The 18,207-nt window shown below is 35.6% G+C and overlaps 1 protein-coding gene and 1 long non-coding RNA gene across 4 annotated transcripts in view; one reads left to right on the top strand and one right to left on the bottom strand.

The window, feature by feature from the left end:
• Window positions 1-18,207, top strand: part of PPP1R1C (protein phosphatase 1 regulatory inhibitor subunit 1C) — a 124,156-nt gene that overhangs the window by 1,642 nt on the left and 104,307 nt on the right. For all 3 annotated transcript variants that reach the window (XM_019461285.2, XM_019461296.2, XM_019461279.2), the window contains exon 2: window positions 451-511. In XM_019461285.2, the coding sequence (XP_019316830.1) occupies window positions 451-511 (61 nt within the window). The remainder of the gene's footprint in view (window positions 1-450; window positions 512-18,207) is intronic.
• The window catches only part of LOC109274068 (uncharacterized), a 63,062-nt gene that overhangs the window by 12,044 nt on the left and 32,811 nt on the right, over window positions 1-18,207 (bottom strand). The gene's annotated exons all lie outside the window — the stretch shown is intronic.

Here is an 18,207-nt window from a genome sequence, read left to right as displayed (position 1 = left end):
ATTGAAATTAAGAACTAATGCTGTTAAATTTAACCTGCTAGAAATTTAAGTTTTGCAAGTGTCTTTACTCTGCTTAAGAATAAGGACAATGAATCTCGAAAGCATCATCAATATTATGAGGCTCCAAGAGAGCCACTGAAAGTCATCCTCCTACCTACACTGCATACTATTCTAGTGGCATCACTGGATCATATACAACTATTTCTTTTCTGTGGAAAGGTACCTTTTTAGATCAAAGAAGGTAATACTACAACCTGACTGTTCTATTATCTGTCTTTCTATAATTCCCAATAGTGAGAACCTACTGTGTGCTCTCCCCAAGTTTGCTTTTTTTTTTTTTTTTTTTATATATTGGGAAAAGATGAGGATGGGATAGCTTTGCAAGCTGTAGAGTAACCGGGGGCAGTGTCTGATTCTCACTGACCTCAGCTGGGCCTTTTTTGTTTACAGATCAGAAAAAGAAGACCTACACCAGCATCACTTGTGATTCTCAATGAACATAATCCCCCAGGTAAAGAAGCATGATGTCTTTTGCACTGATGGGACAGACCAGAATTGTTTGAAGAACATGAAAGAGTGTGTCATTGCCAAAAGATTTCAATTTAGGATTTCAGCCAATTATAATCTAACGAGCTAGTCTATAAAATGGATCATAAGCAAAATCAGAAATAAATATAGTAACTATCTCAGTCAACAGTCTGCTTTTCCTCTAGATAATGACACATTTGTGATGATATGCTATAAAGTGTTTTGTTGTTTATGTAGAGTCTGGTTCAGTGCTTATTAATGCAGCTGGTGGAAAGTTGTTTAATTAGGTTTCAAAGCTCAATTTACAGTCCAAGAGATGCTTCTATCTTTACAGAGTAGGTTTTTTATTTATGAAAGGTTGTCATGGGCTGGGCAATGAGCTAGCACTGGCTACAGCTTTGTTTCTGATGTCATGTCTGAATAATGCAATTGACAAGTAACCAGATCAATTTTCAGCACTGCCCATTTGAGAGCCATTCTGAAGGGTTGCATCCATTTGTTGAGGTTTTGCTTTCTATTTCCTGTAAAAAAGTAAAGCTGCCTTATTCCTGATAAATGACTGTGATCTTCAAGATGCAAACATTATTAGTTACTTACTGAACGGACATGATTTTAATCACACATTTAAGTGCTGTTTCTAGAAATGTAAACAAGACAGCAGAAGTCATGGCATTAATTTGTACACAGGCAGGACTTGGTGTTGGGTTTTTGCAGGTCTAAATAATACAGGTGGACAAACGGAGTTTGAAGAGTAGAAACATAGTAAGTCTAAGCTCAGTTATTTTAAGAATACCAAGGCAAAACAGTCTTTGATTTTTTTCAGATTCCTTTCTAATTAGAGAAGCATACATATGAAAGTGAAGCTGTAATAGAATATATACCATTGAGCCTAAATACAAGAAGGTCTTCAGCTAATGGGAAACCAAAGCAAAAATATTACTGATGAAAATAGGATTTTTTTTTCTATTTCTTCTTCCTTAAGGTGCTATAGCACTTAAAAATTATTTTCAGGGGTGGCTGGGTGGCTCAGTCAGTTAAGCGTCCAACTCTTGGTTTTGCCTCAGGTCAGGATCTCACAGTTTCATGTGTTCGAGCTCCACATCAGGCTCTGTATGGGCAGTGCGGAGCCTGCTTGGGATTCTGTCTCTCTCTCTCTCTGCCCCTCCCGCACTTGCTCTCTATTTCTCAAAATAAATAAATAAACTTACAAAAATTATTTTCAAATATATTATCTCACTTAATAAATGTTAACTTATTTTGGTTTAATAACAGGTGCAAATAGTTTGCATTTATAGTTCATAAATAAATACAAGAAAGTCAACATAATACTAAAATCTCAGATTGAAGGTAATTTTACAGCAAGTTTCCACCACTGTCTTTGCTTACAGTGGCAATTTTTCCACAATGTCCTAGAACTTAACTCCCTAGTCATCCTTAAAAGGTACTGCCCAGCTTGATTTTTAAGTGTTCTGCTACGGGTATTGCTACTGTTTGAACACAGTGAAGCCACGTAAACGACCCTTGTGGCTCTCATTCAAGCCCCCAGAATAGGAATTCATGTTTTTTAAAAGCCAAATATGTGCCATTTACAGATGAGGAAAGTAAGTAGCAGAGAGGTAAAGTAATTTCTGCGGAAGTTACTCCACTATAAGAGTCAGATTATACAGACAAACTCAGATAAAGGTCATTCTAAAGCCCATGCATTTTCTACTGCATGATGCTGGCCCTACAAATTTCAGTTTGCATTTCAGTATGAATTCTCTGTAAATGGGACCAGACTTGAGGCCCTATTGACAAGCGAACCTAAACTTTAAACAAACCTTCTGTCTAGACCACTACATTTAGCAGATTAGAATTATACTTAAATATCCCTGTGAATCATATTTAGATTTTCTCTAGAAATTTTTTTCTTACCAGATCTCCTAATCATGAGATGGCATTGTCCTATTTCCCTTATTGACTCCATACTTCTCCACGTTTTTAAGCAGCATTGCAGCAGAACTTAGATGCAAATAGCATCGCACCGAGAACCAAGTCATTTTAGTAATGTCATCTCCTTGCATCTTCATCCTTTTGGAAATCAGAACAGTTTAGGAGAGACCCATCAGCCTATGCCTGTGTATAGCAATGTGTATGGCAAGCAGAGATTTTTGGACTTGGGTTCCTGCAGGAAAAAAAAAATCACTTATATAGCTTCCCCAGTAAAAAATGATCTAGAACCATGATTACTAAAGAAATAAATCTAAGGACCTAACAAAACAATGGCAACAAAAGAACAAATACCACATTGAACCAAACCAAACTTGGATACTAATCTTTATTATCCGTGTGGTCTTGGTTGGGTAAGGGACAACATCTCCAAACTTTATGGTCTCATCTATAAAACAGAGATAATATTCATCCTTTCTACTTTACAAGGTTGTTGTAATGATTGACTTATTGTGAACACAGCTTAAAAACTGCAAAGTGCAACAAATATTAGGTGTTATTAGTTGATGTGCTCTGGGATACAACCTTTGCATGGGATATTTAAAAGTTAAGAATAGAATTTTCATAATCTCCTCTATACTAAATATTTCTGCCCAACCCAACAATTCTTTATGTTCCATATATTATCTGACCATTCCCTATCAAACAAAACAAAGCAAAATAACAGCAACAACAAAAACCTCAAGTGTTAAATGACCTTCCTAAAGCAATTGCTTCTTTTAGCCCTAAAAAGCAATATGTGCTGTGACAAATACAAATTGTGCGCAGCACTAAATCCTGGTAAGATAAACAAATCTCTTCAATTTTACTGAGATTCCCCAGGAAATAACTGAATGTTCTTGGAATCATCTGTCATTAATGCTGTTTAAAATTAAAATCCCCAAAAATCTTTATTTCCAATTAATGTAGCAAAGAAAATTAAATTTTCCATTAGAGAGACATAATTAACAAACCCTCCCAATTCATATAATGAGACAGGTATATTATAATCACTGTTAAATGAATTAAACATAACTTACTTTTTTTTTAATCTTTCCTGGAGTTTGCAGAAATAGTTAAAAAGTATTTGAAACAATTATTTGCTTTTTAAAAAATGTTTATTTATTTTGAGAGAGAGAGACAGAGAGAGAGAGAGAGAAAGTGCATGAGCAAGGCAGGGCAGAGAGAGAGGGAGAGAGAAAGAATCCCAAGTAGACTCCACACTGTCAGCTTAGAGCCCAACACAGGGTTCAATTTCATGAACCTTGAGATCATGACCTGAGCCAAAATCAAGAGTAGGACACTTAACTGATTGAGCCACTCAATGCCCCTGATTTGCTTTTAGATTCAGAAAAACATATGCATTGTTTATATCTGATAAAGGGGAAATAGAAGAGAAAGATATTTGAACATGTAAATCCAGATTGTTGGTTTGCTAGTTCATCTATGCTGGTCAAAACACATAGATGAGGTAGGCATGTGATTGGTAGGATTTCAGGCACAGCAAAATGTCTCCTTAGTCCTTTTCTAACCAATGGCCCAGAATTCTCAGCAGTGAAGCACTATGGAAACAGACACATAACCTATTTAGGATATGTCATCCTTGGGCATACATAAACCATAATTTAACTCAAAATAATGGGAAATATCACTAAAAAATTTGCGTTGAAGTCATCATGCCTGAAACAATTTAATAACAAAGGGTGTGTCTTTATGATAAAGGGAGCAGAAACTATGCGTTTGCTGCTAGGAATGACTCTGAAGAGCCAGATGGAAGTAAAAAGATACCTGAAGCTTAAGATGTAAAGTAGAAAAGCACCAAAGACAAATTTCATTTTTCCAAATGTTTTCTGGGGCTGTTAGTGTGAATGACCTTGCAACAAACTGCTTATTTTTCTCTATTTTCAGCTCACCTTCCGATTAAGGGAATATTTATGATGAGCTCTCAGAGGCTATACAGCAGAGCTTCATTGCTCTTATACTGTGTGCTGTTTGCTTTTACTCTTGTATGATCTGTAGTTAACTGGTTTGGTTTCTATGTTTTTACTTAAAGGAATACACACAAATCCTCTCCATTTAGAAGTAAATGGCAATGCCATTTTCTGCAATTTATTTCATCACATTTCTAGATTTACTTAAACATTACTTTAAGTAGACCTATGACAAAACTGTATATTTGGCTACCACAATCAGAAATCTAGAATTGAAAAGAACTTCAGAAAATACCTAATCTAACCACACATCTTTGTGAAAGATGCATAAATCAACCCAAGTCCCTGAGACTTGTTTTATTTTGTATATGTCAAAGAAAAATCTATAATTACCCCTACTTTTCAATTCCAGATCCAGTAATTTTAGATGTTAGAAAATAGTTTCATCAAACATGAGTAATACCCCCACTTTATTCTAAAATAACTCCTTGTTCATGCTCTTCAATAAAAGTTTATTTACCCACTTCTTTAAATACACAAAAGAATTCTTCATTATTTTCTTTCCTAAATTGAATACTTTCAGTCCCTATAAGGGCCTTAATGAATTCTACCCAAATTTTCCTTGTCTTTCGGCCTTTGGAGACAGAGCTGGAGATGGTCTTCCAGTAAAAAGCCATCCTAGGCCTTCTGAATATTAAAGTTTGTGGCATTCATTCTCTCCCATTTACTTTAACCAGAGACAATATAGATACAATTAAACTTAACGGATCTGATGCCTATTATGCATGAGTGAACCATAAGAGGTCTGGAGCTTAGTGAAGGTTTGGATAAGTACCCAAGGGTTTTGGCATCATTTAAAAGTTTGTTGTACATCTAAAAAGTGGGACCAGAATTACAATGTGTAATAGTTTTCTGGGGATATTTATTGAACTTTCTATCACAGCTGAATTTTGGAGAGATTGAATCTCTTTTTTATTTTTAAATCTTTTAATGTTTATTTATTTTTGAGAGAGACAGAGCATGAATGGGGGAGGGACAGAGAGAGAGGGAGACACAGAATCTGAAGCAGACTCCAGACTCTGAGCTGTCAGCACAGAGACTGACTCGGGCTCTAATTCACAAACCGCAAGATCATGACTTGAGCTGAAGTCAGACGCTTAACTGATGGAGCCACCCAGGCGCCCCGAGATTGACTTTCTCTTTGATGCTTTTGGCTTTAAACATTCTTAGAAATGAAGAATAAAACAAAAGCATTTTCACATAGGTGAGGATCCTGAAAATTAATTGAGACATGAATTAAATATCACACTATCTCTCGTCAACCTTGAGAGAGTAAGACAGTAAGTCTAGTCAGTAGAGAGAACTGGGGTTGCCAACTGATCAGGCTCTTTGGCTCCACAGACTGAGAAAGAAGCCACAGTCCATTCTGGATGTAGCATATGACTTTCTAAATGAAGCCTGCATTTTCAGACTCCAACACTAAGATACCTAATGAGGTTTTGAAAGCTCTGGATTAATAACGCTGAGACAGTGGATGATAGATAGATAGCTAGAGAGTATTGCTGGACTGAGACTGAGTTATTTAACATAGGGGGCCCCAGGAATCTCTGACCAATGAGAGGTTTTTCAGGGTCAACAAAGTTAAAGTGGAAATTTATATCCAGTTGTTGGGGCATTCATATGCAAACAATCTTTTATCATGGAGACCCTCTATTTTACCAAATAAATGATTTGTAGTCAAAAGGCAATGGGCACCTTGAGTGCAAGCTCCAAGAATACCACTGAGGGTTTTCCTGGGACTTAAGGATGGGTAAGACATCATCAACCCCATACCTGGTGGTGCCTGTCACCTCCAAGGACCTTCAATCAAATGCACTCAAATAAGAGCTGAAAGGGATTCACAGTCCATACAGTTTTGTTTCATTCTGTTTTCTCATCTTCTGTGGGAATGTCATTTTAAATCATTCTGATACACAATCCTTGTTGATTATTCAGCATTTATTTTGCCTTCTCACTGTGAATGGCAATATGAAACAAAGAAAAGCCCAAGTTTGAAGGTTATTTAAGAGTTAACTGGTATTAATTTCTAAGGAATTTTCAGAAAAGTCTCAACATTTATTTTGCCTTTTTTTTTCTCCTCAGCATTTATTTCTATGAGTTATTGAATGCCAAACTATGTTGAATGATTTAAAGACAAGTGATGCATGTGGCTTTCAGAGATTCATGTACTGCACAACTGATTGACTTGTTTTCCCATAAAGACTCAATCTGTGCAGCAGCCAAATCGCCTATTCAGTCAGAATAACTATAAGCCAGGGATGAGGTTCCAGTTCTTAGTAATGCCAAGGTTTGCTACACTTTAAGTATTCAAAGGAACTAGTATAATCTTCAAATTAAATTAAAGAAAAAAATTAAAGGGCAAATCATAAAACTACAAAATAGTTCTATTTTATTTCAGCAAGATTACTACTTTTGCTTATTTTGAATAATAACATATCTTGCTTACTTTTTATGTTGATTTTAATTAGAAATACCTTAGTGAAATATGAGAGAATTATGGTAGGGTCAATTCATTTCATTTTTCTGGTTTTCTGTCTGCCTACTTGTGGAGGGATACTGCAGATGAAAATAACTCTGAGGTACTTTTGCATGATGTAAAGATGCAGTGTTGGTAGTAGGTAAAGCACTGACTGGAGTAAGGCATGGGTTCAAATCTCAGTTTTGTTAGTTACTGGTGGTGAGACATTGTGTGTATGGTCAGCCTCCACGGGCTCAGTTTCCTCCTTTCTCAGTAAAATGAAATGCATAGCACAGTGCCTGCAACCAGGCAGATACTGAAGACATGCAACCCCCCTGCATTATTATACCCCTGCTGAGAAACACCATGTTCTCCTAAAACCTGTATTTCTTATTGGAAGATGGCTTAGCTCCTTTCTGATTTCGATTGCATTAGGCCATGTCAAACAGTGTCCTCAAGAGTTGGAGTTCTTGACAAGAGAGAAGATGTATCACATCTCCTAATTCATCAGGATAAGAATACACAATTAGGGAATTGTTATGTATCTTATACTGTGACATTTGTCCAACTGAGTTGTCTTGCTTACAAATATAATTTCCTGAAATATTAGTCCTTTAGAATTTTCTTTAAAAAAACAAGGTACTGATGTCTGTAAAGTAACAAAAAGCAGTGGAGATCCTCGTAGCAGATTTGTATTTGACCAAAAATGAAATTCATATTCTAATGGTATGTGGACTGAAAGAAGGTTGATTACTGAGTATAAAAATCTTTCAGAGATATCTATCAAACATTCATTTGATTGCTCACATTTATTTCCACTCCATTTCTTCTCCCTTCCATACACCATCCTAATGCCATATTTTGGCTAAGCTTTCTTTTTTTGGTTCCTTCTTTTGGTTCCTTTGCCAGATCTTAAGGCTTAGTCTAGACAGACTCATTTGTGTAAATCAGTCTCCAACTTTTCCAACAATTTCTTTTATTTAAATTACGGTATGAAACTCACTTAAATCTCAAAAATTTTCTCTGACTGGTTTCATCCATTGTCTGGCTTTTTTATTCTAATACTCTCTTCCCACTTCCAACTATTGAAGCTATTTATTGGATTATATATTCAATTCAATTCAATAAATATTTATTGAGTCCTTATTCTAAATCCTCCAGGGACATGCGATTTAGGTAATAGAGAATAAATAATATATCTCCATGAACCAGAATACAATTGTAATAATATAAATTCTAACTGCTCAGACCAGGGTAAAATTAATTCTGGCCAAGACCTAGAGGCACTTATTTCTCATGTTCACTAATCTACAAAGCATTTGTATGACTTACTTTGATCTTAGGGCTTTAAGCTTTTAATGACTAGGGTCAGAACTAAAATTCTACTATTTATTTCAAACTAGTATAATAGTTATATCTACTTAAACTAGTAGAGTGAATATCTAGTTGAGTAGATGTTATATACCGGTGAGCTATTAAATTTAAATGGATTAAAAAAAAAAACAGATCCTCAAATCCGATGGCAATGCATCAAACTTTTTGGGTACTTACTTTGATTAGGACACAGTGTTAGCTGCTCTCGGAAATAAAACAGGTTAAGTCACTATCTCTGCCCTCATGGAGAAAACTACCTGAGACATCTATAATTTAATACATGTATATTGATAGTGGAATCAACAGCATGTGGCAAAAATACAAAATATATTTCAATTCGGCACAGAAATGTCTACTGATGGACATTTTGGGAAATTCAATTATAATATTAGACAGTACAGTATAAAGACTAGGTGCTTGATAAATGGCAACTCTGATTTTGGGGAGGCAGGCACATAGCACTTAGAAGCAGAGATGTTGGAATCACTTAGGTCTGGATATGGATCTCAGATGGCCGTATACTCCCTCCCTGTCTTTACCCTAGGGAAGTGGCTTATCCTCCCAAGGCCCATTAAGTGAGGAAGCTGGGTTCAAGTGGCTCTGAAATGCATGTTTCTTTTTTCAACACTACCGTATTTCACTAAATATAAAATACATTCATTAGAAATAAGGCTATTCTGAGTCCACTGAACAAGTAGATGTACATTTTTGTGCCTGCAGAATAATACATATGGGCTACATATGTCATCGTCAGCTGTTCTGGAGAGTTTAAGGGCACATTCAGTTTCAAATTTAAGACTGAAAAAGTCACTAACAGCTCTAATTGTTTCTAGTTCATAGTCACATTTAAGGCAAATAGTAAATTAGTAGTACTTGACAACCTCTAATGAAAAAGTCTAGCCAAGCTGTGTAATGAATAGAGAGGAGTTATTTCCACGTTTATTTTAGAACTGCTCAGGAACAAGCCTTCAAGCTTTGGGACTTTTTTCCCCCTTTCTCCCACCATTTTCTACTCTTGAGTTCCACTAAACTGTGATCTGAAACTGTTCCAGAAATTCCAGACACAATTTGGTAGCAGAATTGAAATGCCCCAAGGGCTCAGGCAGGTGACATAGATGAGTACCTAGGCTCTGTGTGGGACACTGTGATGGGGACTGTGGTCTACTTGGAGGGTACAAGCTCCATTCAAGTCTTTCAAATGAAACATACAGAAATACGCAGAAAGAAAGAAAACAAAACAAAACAAAACAAAACAAAAACAACATTGTGAGCGATAGGGGCGCCCAAGTGGTCAGTCTCCACGCTACCTAAAATTGTACCTTTCAAAGTTCTTATTATTGTTACTATACCCTATCTTCTATACTGTAAGAACTGGATCAGATGTAACACATCGTCCCTGACACTAGAAAAGCAGTCTACCTGGAGCTCAGAAGGAACCTGTGAAAGCCTGAGGTAGAGAGAGAGGAATATCCTGAAGCAAATATTCCAGCTGCAAAGTAGGGACCTCAGAGTTCATCTCCTACTCCCAGTCTGTTTGTGGTCATTGCTTTCTTCCCTTCAGGTCTTCCCCAGTATTTCTGAGGCCCCAAGCCCATACTGGGAAATGTTACATCTGTATCGGTGAGTCTTCCCTGTGCTGTGGATAGAAGATTATCTTTGAATTTAACTCTATGACTTTGTATCACTCAGAGTAATTTGATATAGTGACAATTATAGTGCTTAACAAAACTAATTTGTTAAGCCAAATAAGTTGCCAAATCTGCATCATCAAAGGGAGATATATTGGCAGTCTGGTTAGAATACAATTACAGTTTGACCTTGGCAATAATGCTAAGGAAAAAGTACTATATAAAGTAAGAAAAGCTAAGAAATGGGTTGCTTTTCTTCCTCCTCCCTCCCTCCTACCTACTTCTTCCTTCTTTCTTTCCTTCCTTCCTTCCTTCCTTCCTTCCTTCCTTCCTTCCTTCCTTTTTCATTCTCTGGGAGTAATTTTCCACCGTTTATAGGAAACAATTTTCAGAATCACATTCTTTACATATAAATACATATTGACTTGCTTGTAAAAATGGAACTGAATGCACAAAATGAAAATTGAAAAAAATGTTTATTTTAGAATTCAATTTTTAGAATAATTTGGTTCAATGCAGTATCATTTTATGCTTTCTTTGCTATCTGACAAAAAAATGAAATATTAGGAAACATATCCACAGATATACATGTGCGCACACGCACACACACACACACACACACACACACACACATAAGTTGAATACCCAATTATGTGTACAAATATCACAGGCAATTTATTCATGTAATAAAATCCACCTCCACTAAGTGATCTGACTTACAAAAAGGCCAGGACCTAATAAAGTATCTAGAAAAGCTTTGTGAATTCAGTTTATAAATGGAATAAAGTTAAAAATAATTATTTAAATTCCTAATCCTTTGATTTAAAACCAATAGATCAAAAACTAATCATAATATTTGGAAAACCATGAATAAAAAAACATTGAAATTATGGATTTAAATGATGAGACTATTTTTTAAATCAAAAGAGCATTTAAAAATAAGTTACATGTATTGAATATTAATTGCTTTAAGACTATCTTCTCATTTGGGTAGATTTTGTATTCCCAGTTTCATAATTCGTGAATACAAGAAGTATTATAACAAATAAAAAGTGAGCTCCTCCTGCTACCACCTAAAAGTCAATGTCTAGCTGAAATGTGTCATCCAATTTAAAATCAACATTTAAACTCTTAACCTCAGCAATTATGTTAATGGTATCCCCATTCCTCTAATCTGAACCATAACAACCTAGGAATCACCTCTGACACCTCTCTCTCCCCACCTGCCCCCTAAATCTAGCCATGGCTTTTCTGTTGATTCTATTGTGAAGGTTGACTCTATCCCCCATGTTTTTACTGCCTCTGCTCAGGCTAGGACAGTTATTGCTTTATTCCAAAATAAAGTACAGTAGCTTCCAAACCACTTTTCCATGACTTTAACACTGGGAGGTAGTTTGTGTAGAGCTGAGCCTTAATGTTAGAATAAGTGAACGTGGCATGACTTAAAATCAAATCGTGGCATGACTGTGAAACGCTGTCTTAGTTTCTAATTCCACGAAGCACAGATCATGCATGGTAACTCCAAAACTAGTTTTCCTGCTGGATCAAGTAAGATGATGTATGCTAGCGACACTATTGGTGGTAAATTTGCTTTTTTTCCACTCTGGCTTGTGTGAGAGGCTTTGGAAGATGTAATTATACAACGGGTGATGGACTGGGGCAGCTTTACTTTTCATAATTCATTTGTTATGAGCTCTGATTTGTATCCTATAATTTACCTGTCCAAGCTCTTAATTGGCTATGATAAGGCACATGAGGTCTTCCCAGGAGGAGCTCATATATTTAAATATCATTTACACATCATTCCTATTTCTTGCTTAAATAAGTCAATTGTTTCCTCCATAGTCTATGGAATCTTTGTTACCTAAATTGTTTATAATTGTACTAAGGCTGAGATTTAATTAAAGAAAAGAAATATACAGACAAAATGAAAATTGTGTTATATTATGGTTAACATTACTGCTTTATAATTTCTTTTCTATTGCCTCCTTTATTTTTGGCTGAGGGCTCTAAAACTGAATACAGGAAACTTGCTCATTTGCCATAGGTACCTTCCTACTGAAAATAACTTTTCCATATGTGGAGGAATTTCAGATCAAGCAGGAGAGACTCAGACTGGATTTGGTTTCCAAAGTACTCTAAGGATTATCCACTTTCCCTTCATGGATCTTAAGCACTGCCCACTTGCCCCCAATGATTAAAAGGTTTTCAGGAAATAATGCCAGAGACCCACTCACCATCACATTTCAGTGAAGTAAAATGTCATGAATGATTGAGCTAAAATGGCTCATCTCAAATTCTGCCACAGGTCATTTTACTTGGTGAATAGCCCAGAATTCCCGCTTTACTCAGCCAATGAAGGGCACCTTTTTGCTTAAGGTCTTGGAGACAAAGATATTTTCATATGCTAGCTCCATGGTTCACAGCCATCATTGGAGTCAAGGCAAAAACCAGCTGTACTGTTTATAAGGACACTTACAGTATAAAAAACATATTCAAATATATTTTGAAATATCTTTAGGACATAAAAGACAAATACTTCTAAGCTACAAATAATTTTAAAAACCTGTATAAACTCAAAGGCAAATTTAAAGAGATTAATAGTAATTTATCTTCCTTTTGGTAGTTTTATACTTTGAAAACATATTTTTCACCTATGATATTTATGCTCAAGAACTCTGTGAAATAAATATTATAACCTTCATTTTACAGAAGGAAGGTGATAGGTGAGCTGCTCAAGGTTAAAGAAGCTAGTAAGTTAGTAGGTCTGAAATTTAAACATAGGTTATCTATCCCAGGTTAATGCACTTTCCACTTCAATAATAATATTTTTCCTTCTACAAATAAGCAACATTATTCTCTTGCTATTTTATTTCTATCTTCCTCATGGAAGTAACTATAAGCAAATTCCTCATTGTGGCTCAGCCAAGTGAGATCCTGTTTGATGTAATAACAGAATGTACTTCTTTCTATCCCAATGTAAGTGAGTTCACTTTGGAGAGGACATACTACACTTTTTTCTTTTCTTTGATAATTTATTAGATAAGAGTTCTTAGAGTTACTAACATCAGATTTTTTTTATTATATAATCAGAAAGATAGCCAAACAGAAAAATAAATCTCACCCATTATTCCACTCTTATAGTTGGATTCTGTTATTTATTCATGTTTCTGGTTGCCTACCTATATGAATTCATTTATTTAAAAAAACCACTTCTTGATTTAAAACTTTAGTTGGAAGGGTAACAGTTTACATTTGGATTCTAGTTAACTCTGAAAATGACTGATTTGTACACTAGAATGTCATCTTCCCTTCTTATCTGTATCTACTGTAGTTTTTCTTATCCTCCTAGACTAAGATCAAATCCCCCTTTCTCTGTGAAACCTTCACTAGCCACTCCGGCTGAAAGGCTTTATTCCAGTAAAAGTAACAAGTCAGTGGATCCATTAACTCATTTGCTCCAAACGATTGTCAATGACTTTCTGTCACCTAGTAATGCACTGAAGGAATGGATTATAGAATTAATACATTTTAATGTGAGTCAGAGGAAGAAAGATTGAGTCACAAGGCCCTTCCATGTGTTCTCAAGCTTTAGTAAGTCCTTTCTGGGTAGCAGGGCTGCAGAATAAGGTTCTAAGGATTGAAGAAAGTAAATTTTAATAGAAGACTTGAGCTGCTTGTTTCATTATTTTCATATAGAAAATGTTCTGAATTAAGCACCATAGGCAGCTAGTGACTGTGGATACATAGATCATTTTGCATAATAATAATATTTGGGGGATTTCTTATGTTTTGTAGGATAATATAAAGCCTCAGTAGGTTTTGTTTAATGACCAATTTTATTCTTTAGCTGTCTTTAAATTATTGAAACTGATTTTAAAATGTCAGTAAAATGGTGATGGTGGAAAACGTAGTATTATCAGTTTGGTTGCTTTCTTCTAACAGCATGGGAGTTCAAGAGTTCAAATAGGAGCAATCTATCCCTCTGAATGGCTATGTACTTTCCTTCTATGTTAACTAATGTATGAGTCCATAAATAGGAGGTAGGTCTTCTTTTCATTTCCATTGAGTTGTGAAATAAACATTTTACCTAATAATTCCCCTTAAACAATTTCCTTTTTTAAACAATAAGCTACCAGGAAATAGTTAGTAACCTGTAGCCAATACTGAAAATCAAACAGTCCATTACTTGTCAAAAGCATTTAAAATTATACAACTTTACCTAAAAAATCCATTCGACTGGTTTGCATATAAGATTCCTTTGTAAGCGTAACTTAGTAACTACAAGAAAAATAATTTGAGTGGACCTTGTACCGTATTCTTCCTTTCCCTCACTTTTTACACAAGGAAACCATTGAAATAATTTACATTGGCCCCAGTGAATTATTTGTAAGCATACTGATACATAGTTTCACATTACAACATTCCAGCTGCTTTATTATTTTCTGACTGAGTCAGATAAGATTGTAGTCTATGTATTTCTGTTATCTGGGTACTTCTTAACATGTCCATCATTACGGGCATACTGTTGGTATATTACATAAAAATGAGTTCATTGCAGGCATCAGCTCCATTTCCGTATTTCTAACTCAGTTGGACATTCTTGGCAATTTTTCCAGACATACCACAACTCACTCTCTATTGAGATTCTTTTTTTCCCTTTTAATATTAAGTTTTTCTGTGCAGCAGTTAGAACTTGGAGCTGCTGTCATTGTTTTTAGAGCTATAGGTCTACGGTTCACTTTAGTAAAAAAAAAATCTGAAAAACTTTAGCATCAAGCTCCTTATGAGAACACAGCTTTCTTAGATGTAAAAGAAATTTGAAACTCTGACATAAAAGAATTAAGATGAGGGGCGCCTGGTGGTTCAGTTGATTGAACACCAACTTTGGCTCAGGTCATGATCTTAGGGTTCCTGACTTTGAGCCCCGCGTCGGGCTCTGTGCTGATAGCTCAGAGCCTGGAGCCTGCTTTGGATTCTGTGTGTTCCTTACCCCTTACCCCTCCCCTGCTCTCCCTCTCTCTCTCTTTCTCTAAAAAATAAAACAAACATTAAAAAAAAATTAAGATGAAGTAGAATATGACTTCCTACTACAAATCTTACAGACTAATGAATATATGCAAACTACAACAAGCAAGACAAAACAAAAAATAAAACAACTTAAAACAATTTATATATGCCATCAGATTTATATTTTTTAATAATGCAACAATCAGTAAGATTTCTTAAAATAGGATACTCAGAGTTTTCTTTTTAGTAATAGCTTTAATTTAACATTTTGATGAAAGAAAAAAGAAAATGACTAAGACAGAAGGTACTGCAATGATATTTCCAAACTGGAAAATAAAATTATTGGCATTTAACATTGTTCATTAATATGCTCCATTATCTACACTGATTTACATGCTTTAGACACTTCAAATCCAGATTACAAATACGGTAATACCCATATTAATCGCCACCAAACCTTTGGTAGTAGGAAGTGTACATGAGAAAAGATGTGCTTATAAGTTGGTCCCAAGTATCTGTATGTTGTAATTCCTTTTCTTCTTCTGTAACTTGTAGAACTATTCCATGCAGAGCCATGGTGAAAACAAAAACAAAAAGCAATACCCAAAATACTGCCATCAACCATCCTGTTCGGACAAGATTGGTCTGTGTTTTCTCCCATAACCAAGCAGAGCAAGGAGCTTCCTCAGGTGAAAGGTGGTGGTAGTTAATAACATGACAACTACAGTTGACCCTTGAACAACATGGGTTTGAACTATGTGGGTCCACTTATACATGGATTTGTTTTTTGTTTTTTTTGTGTTTTTTTTTTTTTATAAATACAGTACAGTATTATAAATCTATTTTCTCTTCCTTATGATTTTCTTAATAACATTTTCCTGGGGGAGCCTGGGTGGCTCAGTCAGTTAAACGTCTGACTGTTGGTTTCAGCTCAGGTCATGCTCTCATGGCTCATGAGTGTGAGCCCCACGTTAGACTCTTTACTGACAGCATGGAGCCTGCTTGGGATTCTCTCTCTCCCTCTCTCTGCCTCTCCTGCTGATGCACACGCTTGCACATGGCACTCGCAGACACACACACTCTCTCTCAAAATAAATAAATAGATAAATAGATAAATAAATAATAAATAAACGTTAAAAAATAACATTTTCTTGTCTCTAGTTTACTTATTGTGAGATCTGCTTATAGTGCATTTTCCAAATGAGGGCTTTTTAACAGAAAATGACTTTGAGAATACTTACATGCAGCTGTATTTTTAGCACTCACAGCTGAAAATAATACATAATGACAAAAAGTGACAATAAAACCAGTAATGCTTGAAAATGCCATATTTTATAAGTACAACAGTATCTCCACTCAACTGAAAAATAATTACAGGTGCATGCACAAAAACAAATACAATTCCCTGACCACATGCAGGGTACATACATTTCACAGACTCCTTGTCATTGTCATGGAAATAGCCTCTATAGAAAGTGAAATACAAGTCAGACAGCTTTGTGATACACTGTATTCGATCAGAAGTTATTTAAATATGGAGGTTTGGAAAAGTAAAAATTCAGAAAAGAAGGTAGTCATAAATCGGTTAACAAAAGTTAAGAATCATAGTTTACATGTCACTTTGCCAGTAAGGCTTCCAAATCAACAGTATGCTATGAGTAATTAAATTTGGGGGGAGTCAAAAATTATATGCAGATTTTCGAGTGCAGGAGCAGTTGGCACCTCTAACTTCCACATTGTTCAAGCATTAACTGTTATCAACATGGTTGGAATTATAAAGGAACACCTAAATCGTCAAACTTTTAAACTATTATGATAAAGGCATATGTAATTTGTGCTTATATTTGAGATCCACTCTAGATACTCTTGCCTCATCTTTTCCAGATAGTTAGTACTCTTGTATTTCACTGCCTTGGCTCACTTTCTGCTCCTTACAGAAGAGTACTTAGATTCTTTCCTTAGCCTAATATCCAAATCTTTGACAGTCTGGGTCCAGCCAAATTCCCCAACTCCACTCTATTCCTAGACTTGAGCCTGCATCTCTGGTCAGACAGGCTACCTTTCACCTCTATCTCATCTCCACCTAAAATCTCTGAATAGAAATTATGTCCTACTTAGAATGCCCTCAACTATGACTCTATTTTACCAAATATTTGCAGTTTTTAAAATACTCAGTTCTATTTCATTTCACTCATTTCTAGAAATAGATATTTATCAGAAATATATCTTCAAGCAGCTCAGAGCTGAAAAATACTGTAAGTGCAATTTGATAGTGGCTTAAATTCACAAGTTTCCTACATTTCATTACAGGTGGACATTAACTCAGTCTTGTGGCATCTCCAACTTAATAAACTCAATGATAACCTCTATGATTTTTGTCAAATTACCATGTTTTTTTTTGTTTTTGTTTTTGTTTTTGTTTTAATAAGCCTTACTGGGGCAACCTGGGCAGCTCAGTTGGTTAAACATCTGGGTCTTTGATTTCAGCTCAGGTCATTATCTCACAGTATCTCACAGTTTGTGAGTTTGAGCCCTGTGTTGGGTTCTGCGCTGACAGTGCAGAGACTGCTTGCGATTCCCTCCCTCCTCTCTCTCTCGAAATAAATAAATAAACCTAAAAAAATGAATCTTACCATTTGGACTTGGAATAGTGTAAATAATCTTTGAAAAAAAGGAATGCTCAATAGCCACCCTATATTCCACTAAAACCATCCTTTTTCATTAATTTTGACAAGCAAAGGAACCATGAAGGAAAACTGGTAAAAACTGTGGTATTGGTTCTACTTTGGTTTCAACTCTATGCAGGATTACTTTCTCTAGGAATTCCAACTGATGATTAGTCTGATCTACTTGACCATTTCGTAATGAACAGTTTAGCTCTTTTTGAAACATCATGGTTATGACTGGATAGCTCTAATCGTTATAAAGTCCTGCCTTATATCTAGCTGAAATATCCTTCTTGGATACTGGTATGTCCTTCTAAAAGATACCAGGAAAAGTTTAATACCTCTTCCAACTGAGAACCCTTCATGTGTTTGGGGACAGATATCTCCTTTGCCCTCAGTTCTCTCTTCTCTAAAACTTTCACTTACATTTAGCTTTACAATCATGATATGGTTTTCAGAAATCTCACTGTTCAGCCCCATGGTAATACTCATATTTTTCAGTGGAGGGCCAAAATTTTACTCATTTAACAGTTAGTTATTGATCATCTATCATAGGCCATGTAGTGTGCTACAATGTGAGGCTT

The sequence above is a fragment of the Panthera pardus genome, unplaced genomic scaffold (genome assembly GCF_024362965.1).
Source record: "Panthera pardus isolate Hobbes unplaced genomic scaffold, ASM2436296v1 HiC_scaffold_10, whole genome shotgun sequence".
Lineage (NCBI taxonomy): Eukaryota > Metazoa > Chordata > Mammalia > Carnivora > Felidae > Panthera > Panthera pardus.
Note: the sequence above shows the minus strand (reverse complement) of the source record. Positions and strands in the feature narration are given on the sequence as shown.